The 10,462-nt window shown below is 36.4% G+C and overlaps 1 protein-coding gene across 4 annotated transcripts; it reads right to left on the reverse strand.

Moving 5' to 3' along the window:
* Positions 1-441: 441 nt before the first annotated feature.
* Positions 442-10,131, reverse strand: LOC104606040 (acetyl-coenzyme A carboxylase carboxyl transferase subunit alpha, chloroplastic-like). Of its 4 annotated transcripts, none has more exons than XR_736724.3 (13): positions 9,790-10,131; positions 9,229-9,648; positions 9,051-9,125; positions 8,345-8,452; positions 8,074-8,234; positions 7,766-7,880; positions 7,522-7,676; positions 6,978-7,029; positions 6,812-6,880; positions 5,799-5,876; positions 4,532-5,711; positions 3,749-3,802; positions 442-833 (listed from the first exon to the last, which is right to left on the reverse strand). XR_736724.3 is itself a non-coding variant. In XM_010271066.3 (13 exons), exons 2-12 carry the CDS (start codon positions 9,553-9,555, stop codon positions 3,797-3,799), a joined length of 2,298 nt encoding a protein of 765 aa, XP_010269368.2. In that variant the 5' UTR covers positions 9,556-9,648; positions 9,790-10,131; the 3' UTR covers positions 442-833; positions 3,749-3,796. The 4 variants fall into 4 exon arrangements, 2 of the variants coding, with proteins under 2 accessions (XP_010269368.2, XP_010269367.2); XR_736723.3 differs by having other exon boundaries at positions 442-890; XM_010271066.3 differs by having other exon boundaries at positions 4,560-5,711.
* Between the last annotated feature and the right edge of the window lie 331 nt (positions 10,132-10,462).

Genomic DNA, 10,462 nt, shown 5'->3' on the forward strand with positions numbered 1-10,462 from the left:
AGGAAAAGATATCAGAAATTTCATAAAAATATAACAAATGCAGAAAAAACAACAATTATAAGAAAAATATAGAAATTGTAAAAATAACAGATATTTAAAAAAATATAAAAAATGCAGCAATTACAAAAAAAAAAAACAGATTACTTGGGCACTCTACTACATCACCTTAGACCGGGTATTATACCCATTGTATCACCTGGATTCCATTCAGTACATCACCTAAGCAATTGATCTCTGCTGGAACCCCTTTGTATATAAAATAAGAACAACCAAGCAACTTCATCAATCAAATGATTTATAATTTCTTAAAAGCTGTGCAGTGTGCTCAAAGAGTAGAAACAATATCCTAGTGTTCGTTTCAGAAATTTGGAATTCTCATGTATAAATTAAATGCAACGATTTATTACGTTGTTTGAATTTTGAAACAGTAGACTCACATCATAATGACAAAAAGAGGGCTTACTTACGAGTTAGGAGTTCACATTTACATAAAAGATAATTGAATGGTCACAAACCTAAGGTAACAAGTCAAAGAACAGAGTTGGAGAATGGCTGATAATATTGCCTGCCATGAACATAAAAAACATTATAACCACAGAAGTTCTTGCCAACTATGTTCTGTGAATCACCTGCCAATGCATTTCTTTATATTTCAGATTCAGCAAGATGGTACAAACACCATATCACTAGGTCTTAAAGCCAGGAATGACCAGACGTTCCCCATATAAACATTATCATTTCTGGGAGCCTTGTGTTTCTCAGTTTCCGCTACAGATGTTTAAGTAGCTGGATTGGTTGGGTGGTCCCTCACCGTGAAGAAAAGCACCTCAGGCCTGACAAGTGTCCAACCACATCAAAATCAAACTTTGCTTGTGCTATTTCTCCAAGATCTGTGTAGCATTTAAAGACCAAATAGAATTTATCATAATTCATAACCAACAAAAGCATGACACTTTAAGAAAAACTCTAGAAAGCAGCCAAGAATCAAAATTTCATGATCTAGACATGAGATCTTTCTGGTTTATCCAAAAAAACAAAAAAAAACACGAGATCTTTTTGAATCCAGATTTTGAAGAGCCCATAAAACCATTAACTCTATCCTCTCTTCTGCACAATATAAAGGATTTCCCATTTCTCCTGTCCTATCCCAAACATTAACGTTAAGAAGAACCAAGCACACAGAGATTATCATAATGCAACAAAATAAATTCTCTTGACTATTTTTGTTCAAATGTCACAAAGACTGCTGAATACCTAATTCAGTCTTGGTAAATAACTTAGAAACAAATTCTCCGTCTTAATTGGTGGTAAGATACAAATTCCAAAATTTGGGATGCCTGTGTCAAAAGTCTGTAAAAACTGCCAAATAGTTAAGTCTATATTGATAGTTTAGCAAAAACACTTTGTATTCTTGATACAGAACTTCTACTTTTTTTGTACTCATTGGCAGTGCAAATTTCATATCCCAAAAACTGAGGCAAAATTTACATCACCTTCCCAGTGTTTTAAAAGCACAAGGCACAAAAAAGGTGCAGGGGTCAATTTGTGCCCGAGGCATGAGGCGCAAGGCAAGGTGCACGCCTTTTGGAAGCAAGGCACAAAAATTAAAAAAAATGTCAAAAAAATAAAAAAATATTAAATGTAATATTAATAAAAGATATAAACTTTAAATTTTAAAATAAATGTTTTAAAAATCAATTATCTAAAATTAAAATACATAAACATAACATATAAAGCATATTCAAATGTGAATTTAAAAATAAAATCAAACATATAAAACATTTTCAAGCATGTAAAACCCGCAATCTCTTTTTTTACTCAATTGCATTACTTAAACTAGCTAATGTGATGTAAAACATATTACATTCCTGATTCTACGAATTGCCTTTGTGCCACGCCCCACAAGGCAAGCCCAAACAAGTCCATGTTAGGGTCCTAAATTCTTAGTTCTCAAACAAAAAATAATGATTATCTTCTTAAAAATCAATTAAAATTATAAAATCATTATTTTTTTTGTGTGAGAACTAAAAATTTAAGACCCTAACATGGACTTGTTTGGGCTTGCCTCAAGGGGTGTGGCACGGGGGTCAAACTTTCAAAAAAAGCGTCAAACTTTCAAAAGGCGCATGCCTAGGCTGAGGCGTACACCCAAGCGCACTAGGCGTGTGCCTTTTGAAAGGGCTGCGCCTAGGACCTGGGCGAGGCACCTAGCCTAAAATGCGCCTAGGTGCACCTTTTAAATCACTACACCTTCCTACCTCAATAATTCTTTCTGATATAAAGTGGGAACCACATCATCTTGCAACCTACCATTGTCTTTCACTTAAAGTGGAGATCACTTAATTTTACTTCTCACAAGCAAATAAGACAGCCAAATCTGAAGCAAAAGTAAGCCAGTGAAAATGAAATTTGTACTGCAAGTCTGCAACCAAACACAGCTTTATATACATTTGCTTTTGATTGTATTTTAATTTATTCTCTGTTTTTGATTTCTTTCATCCTACACTTAACAAGTTAAGGAACACTTAAATTCCAAGTGTTATACATACTGTAGGTCACAGCGGGTCTATAAACTTCAACCTCTCTACTGAGCTGTGATCTCAGGCCCATTCTTACAGGGTTGGTTTCCATGTTTAACTGGGAAACTGAATAGTTCCACGTATCATGTCAATATATTGAACTAATACTAATGGAGATCCGACCTGTTTAAATTAGATTGTTTTTGTTTAAGGGCAAATAAAGCCAAGAAAAATATTAAACATGAATAGTGAAGTAATTAGGATTTAGTGGATTCACACTTTTATAATAAGAATAGATAAATACAGAGATAGGCAGACAGACAGATAAATGTGTAGATAGAAAAGCAGTTCCTATGGACAGGTTTGTGGAGATTTGAAGTAAAATCATGAACCAAGTAAAACTTTTACTTGGTTCATTTTTTTCTATTCTTTGGATGACTTTTTGTTTTACACTGGTGGCTAGAGATTTCACTCATTTTTAAGAGTATAATTTTAGAAAACTGATGTGAATCCTACTCCCTTTATGAAGAAATTCACTTATTTTAAAATAAATGGAGCCCACTTAAATTTTGATGGATTAGGGGTGGAAAACAAAGACTAGTGGTGTAAAATGACAAGAAATATAACCAAAAATTTCCAGAGTGAAAACTTTTTATGTTCGAAATAAATGGAGCTGCTTCTCCTAATATTAATTAGGTTTTGATTTGTTAGGAAGCCGGCAAGTCGGCAACGAGGAGTTTTTACTAGGCACCTGTAACTTACAGGTACAACAAACTCCTCAAAGTCCTCAAATTCTTTAGAATCCACAAAATATCGAAGCCCGACCAACTTTGAAACTGATTTATACCCAAAAATCAATTTTTATAAGTAAAAGGAAATTTTCATTAAAAGAAAAAGAAAAATACAATTAGCCAATCAAACAGAGGCAAAGATTTTTCTCTGAAATTGACCTGAGACTAAGAGCTTCAAGCAACTTGAAATCAAACTAAGAAAGTTTTCCAAGCTGAAACTCTGATCCTCTGGACTTGGAGCACAAACCTCAAAGCTCATAAATCTAAATCTCAATACAGTTTATGGAAAGAATCATGCAGAGAAAAAACTATAAGCAGACAATATTTATATCCTTAATCAGTCAAATGCTGAAACAGGTAAGCTCAAAGGATATCAGAAACCAAATGGCCACAGAAAAAAATGTATATACAAGCAAAAAAACGACTAGACTTACTGACCTGTTCACCATTGTTGAGTTCTTTGAGCTTTTCAGCTGCTCTGTGCCTTCAATCCTGCAATGAGAGACAAAGCATTCTCACTTGAACAGAGAATGATAGGACAAGCAGGAGAGAGAGAGAGAGAGAGAGAGAACATTTTCTGGAAAGAACACGAGTTTGATCCATGTTACTTCAACCTAAACCAAGAAACTGTAGACTTTGTTGCCCTAGCCTCCCTCTGGTTTCCCCACTCTGTTGGATTTAGATTGGTCTTTGAGGTCATTGGAATGTCCACTTCAACATTGGATCATTAAATCCGGACTGGTCCAATCCAAAACAATATATTGGACCTCCAAATCCATTCTAATTGGATTGGATCCAGCAGAAACCCAGTCCATTGACACTCCTAGATCCACCAACTTCACAAGTAAAGCTGGCTATAAAATCAGAAAAGACAAATTTTGTCACTGTTTCTGGAAGTATGGAAACATAATTGATGTTTTCCACTTCCATTTCCTCATGGTCTAACCTCTCGGATGAAAGGTGTAATTCAACTCACGCTGAGGATAAGAAAATTACATAGAAAAATGGCATGAGAAAATCTACTTAGATAAAGCCTAAGGTTGACCTCATCAAATGAGCTCAGACAACACTAATGAAACTATCGTTAGCAGTGATCTGCAAGTGCTAGTTCTTAAATGAAGAACAATGCTCTCTATGCATGTCAAACAATAATTATACAGATAGCTACATTCTATATCAATTCTTAGGAAATTATAGAACAATGAGATTGGATAAACTTGCATCAAACAATGCTGTGTGTTGCACTTGCATTATTCTTTAATCTTGATGCATCTTCCAAACTGCCTCCTTTCAAATCCTCCAAGTTCATGCTTCCATTCGATCCTCCAGAAGATTCCATGGTTTTGGTCATCTCCTCCTTTAGCTTTTCATGCTTCTCTATCAATTCTGAGGAACTTACAGCCTCTGCAAGGCTTTGCTTTATTTGTTGAATAAGTGAATTAATTCTCGTTTTTGTATCTGGCCCAGGATCCCTTCCTGCCATTGCTATCTCTAACTTCAACAGCTCTATTCTGCTCTTAATATCTGATGAACTAGCAGCAGCCTCTATTTTGCTTCCAATTTCATCATTTAATTCTTCTATCTTGACTTTGAAGTCCAATAATGAGGTCTGGTCACTGATAAATTTTGATTTAATGGCCTCTACATCCAAATTCAAAGACTTAAGCACATCAGTCAATTCCAATTCTATCTCCTTCTTCACCTTTAAAATTTTAGCCTTTAGCCCACTATCCAGATCCCTCTCAGTTGACACACCAGCATTAGCAACATCAGCCTTAAGTGCCTCAAGTTTCTCCTTTATGTCTGGTCGATCCATGACCTCTTTGAATCTCTTATTTATTTCCTGTTTCAAAGTTGCTGTTTTACCATTCTGCTCTGAGAGTTTCTTTGCTTTACAAATTTCCTTCAACATGTCAAGTTTGTAATTCAAGCTATCATAATTGGGAGCCTCTGATAATCCTTGATTGAATTCCTGCTTTAGCTTCTCAATTTTGTCCTTCAAACCCTGATTAATGAGTTGGTCTGGTGAATTTCTTGCTTTTGCAAACTCCTCCCGCAGCATCTCAAGCCGGTCCCCCAAATCCATGGCATTGACTGCCACAGAGAATTCCTGATTAACCTCCCTTCTCAGCTTCTCTATCATCTCATTCAATTCCAACTCTGTAGGCTTGAAAGATGACACCCTGAATTTTAGGACTTGTTTCAGCTTTCCAACCTCATTTTCCAATTCAATATCTGGAGTTCTTCCAAGCTCTACTTTCTGAGATATTGGTTCATCTTTCTTCTTCATGTTCAATTTCTTCTCTGGGTCAACTGGAATTCCTTCTAGAAACCCACCAATATGACGGAACTTAAGCATCCGATGGCTTAATAGCTCTGGTATATCCATCTTCAAGAGCTCCTGTACAAGTAGATGACATGATCTAAGTTAGGATCTCAACGGGAAAGTAGAGTTCATCTACAAAAAGCCAACATGGCAGATACATACATCCATTGCTTCAGCAATAGCAGCTTTTATCTGTTGTGATGTCCAAGATGGGTCAGAATGTGCACCACCTACTGGTTCCTGTCCAAAAAAAAAGGTGGATGAGTTAAGATGAAACAAGTAATTGCAGCAAAAAAATTGACCATAAACTAAGTAATAAAATATTGGTGGGTCAGCAGTTCAACTCTATGGATCAAACTGGTCAACCTATGACATCATAAACTACGTAATAAAATATAAAAATAGATAAACTTTGCAGCAAAAATCGAGCATGTCGTAAATATTATATTCATCATATTGAACAAAAAAAAGTGTGATAAATTAGAATCATTGTTAGTAATGATGAAAATGGATAAAAATACTATATATATATATATATATATATATATATATAAGATGTGTGACCAGCACTGACCAAGATCTGTTCAATTGGCAAGGTGACCGGATCATTTAACTGAGTCAGCATTTTTTTTTTTTTTTGCAAATGAACGGTTTCTAGGTGAAACAGGCCAGAATAACTGGCCGGACAGTCCAACTGACCATTAGAGATATATATCCAACTTTTCTACAAAGTTTCTATATTTTTCAGTAATAGATGTATTTTCACTATTTTTATATATTTCTTATTTGATTATGACATCACAGATTGACCTATTTGACCCAGATAGTTGAACTGCTAAACTGCTACCCAGAGGGAAAAGCAGTTCCATTTCTGGATCGACTTTAAAAACACTGGAAAACATTCATTATATTGAGAGCCCATGTACAATAGCCATTGACATCAACAATCTTTATGTGCCCCTCCAGGAAGCTATGATCTTTCAAAAATATATGTTCTGTCAATCTGACCATGTGCTTAGATGGCATAGTCGAAAGGCAGGTGTTGCCTTCCAAATTTATCCTTGTGTTAATAAATCATTTCTTGAAGGTGCCACATGTAAAGGTTGTTAACTCCTTTTAGAGAAATGAAAGGACGCATCAAAATACAAGAAATTTAAAATAGAGGAAAAAATTACAGGAATGATGCCATCTGCAACTTTCAGTTTGACCAACTCAGGAGCAGTTATTTTCAGCTGCTCAGCTGCCTGCAAAGATGAAGAATACTTACAATCATTATAACCAAGTAAATGTAGCCTGCCTGCTACAAAGACAAGGACAAACATTAAAACAGTTAGTTGAAACCTTTGGAGCAGCTTTGGCACTCTTCCACAAGATTGCCGCACATGCTTCTGGGCTGTGTCATAGAGAAGGAAGTGAGATCAATAGGTAGACAAGCAGATAAAATGAATAGCTTCGATGTACAGATCGTATGATGCCAGAAAGATGTTTAAAGTCAATCAATGACAAGGAACAGTAGAAGCACAAATGAAATAGGCTCAAGCTACTGATATAGTAAGTTGCAGAATGGAATTATCAAAGTCAAATAGATTAACATAAGATGTAGGACAGAAAGGAGAAAGTCCTTCTAGGATGAATGTGGTAGAAAAAAGAGGGAGAATTAAGGATTTGACTTGTGAGAAGAAGAGATACAAAAGGAGAAAGGGAAGAAACAATGTACTTTTGAATAAAAGAGAGAGAGAGAAAAGAAGATCACACTATTACTTATAGGTAACATAAAAATAAACTTTATTCAATTAAATAAGAAAAAGCACAAAAAATAGAAACAATAATAAATTGTCTGGAAGAGCTATTACTATAAAGTGAGCATCTATGAAGTATGAACTACCTTGCAACATAGAAGACTGCATTTTCGAGCATTAGTAATTTGTTAGCACATCCAATAGCCAAAGCGCCACCAGAACCACCTTCTCCAATGACAATAGAGACGATTGGAACCTTCAAACCAAACATAGTCCTCAAGTTCTGGGCTATTGATTCACCCTGCATGCAGGTCAAGCAAAAAGGATTTTTTGAGACAGTGTTTGAAAATCAACACCCAAGCATGTCCGAAAATTAAAATATATGCGTACTTGTCCTAGCTCCTCTGATTTAAGGTCTGCAAAAGCTCCTGGTGTGTCAATGAAAGTAACAATAGGAAATCCATGGTGATCTGCATAGTACATCATTCGCAAAGCCTTCCTATAGCTGTTTGAAGATGAAGCCAATTATAATTTACAATGAGATTCTCTTAATACTTAGAATATGATTAAATAGAATCCATGGTTAGTTCTAAAACCAAATCTTCAGTACCACAAAAAAGGGGATATATTCCTTCAACAAAACCTTACATGGCTAGTAACTACTTTCTATATGATGAATTCATACCCAGAGAACATACCCATGTGGAGTAGGCATTCCAAAGTTGCGATGAATGTTCTCTCTTGTGTTTCTACCTTTCTGTTGACCTATGAACATGTATGGTCTACCATCTATGCTTCCAATACCAGTTACGATAGCAGGATCATCATAACCCGCTCGATCTCCATGTAGTTCCACCCACTACACAATTGAGATGAAAGGAAACAATTAGAGAATTGAGATAATTCTCCTCATATTACAAATAAGAAATAATCCAAGTAGACATGAATCTCCCATCAGCATTGTCATACCTTGTCAGTGATATTCAATATATGGTCAAGAAATGTTGGTCTGTTAGGATGTCGAGCAATATACACTCGTTGAATAGGAGTTAGATGCTTGTATAAATCCTTTAGAGCCTGAAGTCAACATTGTAAAGTTCAAGAAAAACATTCAGGTCCAGTAACTTGCCAATGAAATCAAATCCAATGACAGCTATAGAATCAAGTACAGCATGATGGATGGACACCCTCATACAACTCCTGCTTGTTGTCAATGTATATTGAGAAAAGGGTGCAAAACCTGGCTACAAATACCAGTTTACCACTACTGCTTCTAGAATGAACATCATATATTACCCATTGAGTTAAGACGGCATAATTAAGATTACCTACAAGGGCTAGAGATAAATTTAAATTCTAGAGAGAAGAACAAGACACGGAAGTGATAATACCAGCTATTTGTGCCATCTTTGATCAAGGGAGAAGCTAGGGTACCTTTCTAGAATCAAGCTAAGAACGTATACCCAGAGCATTTCAAAGTAATCCAAGAAAACCTCAGATTAAGAAAATTAGATGGATGATAACGGAAGCTAAGTAAAACAGCTACAAAATGTACGATGTCTTTCCTCCACACGTTTCCGCTTGTTACACTTGTTCAGGACTTCAGTTTTTACTCAAATATGAAATTACAATTGCTCTGGATGTGATCCGGAAACCATGCACATTATCGACTTGCCTGTTGATGCTTATTCTCCAGTGAGACGATTTGATCCTTGAAATCCAAACCAGTTTCCTGTGCAAGCTTTCGCACCTACAAGCAGAAGAAGCAAAAATCTAAAGCAAACTGAAATCTGTAAGTGTTGAATTCATGCTGTAGACGTCTGGCATGAGTGGCGAAGAAAGGAGGACTTTACATCTTCAATCTTCTTCTCCAGATTCACAAGCGGTTTTTCGAAATCCAAAGTGACTGGATTCTGCTTCTGCTGCAAAGGCTTGAAATAAGAAAGATGACTAAGAACTCCTCCTTTGACATTCGGATCAGGATTGTTAGGCCACGGGTAATCATGCTTCTTTCCCTTCTTAATCTTTGCAGTAACAGTGAACTCCTTAAAGAACACACCCAACCGTGCCCTCCCAATGAGCCTTAAGGGAATTCCATTAAGGCCATTACTCGAACTTCGGAGAGGATCCGAAGCAGAAGTAACAGAAGATGAAAGTAAAGAATGAGGTACAGAAGCCATTCTTAAGCTCCAAATCCTCCACGAAATATAATAAATAGATCACCAAACCAACTCCTCTGTTAACCAGAGAGAGACAGCTCCAAAATATTAAACCTGAAAAGGAAAAGATCGGAAATGTCAAAAAAAAGAGCTCGAATTCACTGAAACCAATATCAGCGAAATACCAAACCCCAATCAATCTCAAAACCAAACAAAATACAGCAAGCAAATGATTAAGATCGCCTGACAACAAACCTGAAGAGATGGAAAGCTGCAATGAGTAGGAGGATGAGTAAACTGGTATTTCAAAGAAGAAGAGCTAAAAATCTCCAGAATGCCAGCACCAGAGTATGTGGGAATTGGGATCCAGGGGAAACGAAGCAGAGACACTGAAATGTGACATCGTATTGATCGCCATGGTAGAGAGAGAGAGAGGGGTACCAAATTATCAGCTAGGCAACTACTAAACCAGGAAGCGCTTACATAAGATAATTAGTTAGCAAGTAGCAAGACACTGAAATGTGACATCTTATTGATCGCCATGGTAGAGAGAGAGAGAGATCCGCAACCGGACGCGCGTACAATCAGATGACTTCTAAAACCTAAACTGCTAAACAATTTCTTAGTGTGGAGTACAGTTTGGGGTGATCATCCTTGCCCCGGCACGGAAACCCGGCCCGACCAAATTTTTGAGCCCACGCCCATGATTTTGTATGCAAAGTTGGCCCAACTCGGTCTCGCATCAAACTTAAAAAATTTTGAGCCAAGCTTGGGCCTAATACTTCAGGCATGGCCCAACCCGATGTATTTGTTATTTGACCATAAGGCAGCGTTTGGAAGTAATGTAAATCAAGAATGATGTAAAAGTTTACATTGGTTCAATTTTATTTGCATTTGGAAGGAAAATGTAATCATGATTGACTTAAAA

Source organism: Nelumbo nucifera, chromosome 2, assembly GCF_055504915.1.
Source record: "Nelumbo nucifera cultivar China Antique chromosome 2, China Antique-T2T, whole genome shotgun sequence".
In the NCBI taxonomy this organism is placed as follows: domain Eukaryota; kingdom Viridiplantae; phylum Streptophyta; class Magnoliopsida; order Proteales; family Nelumbonaceae; genus Nelumbo; species Nelumbo nucifera.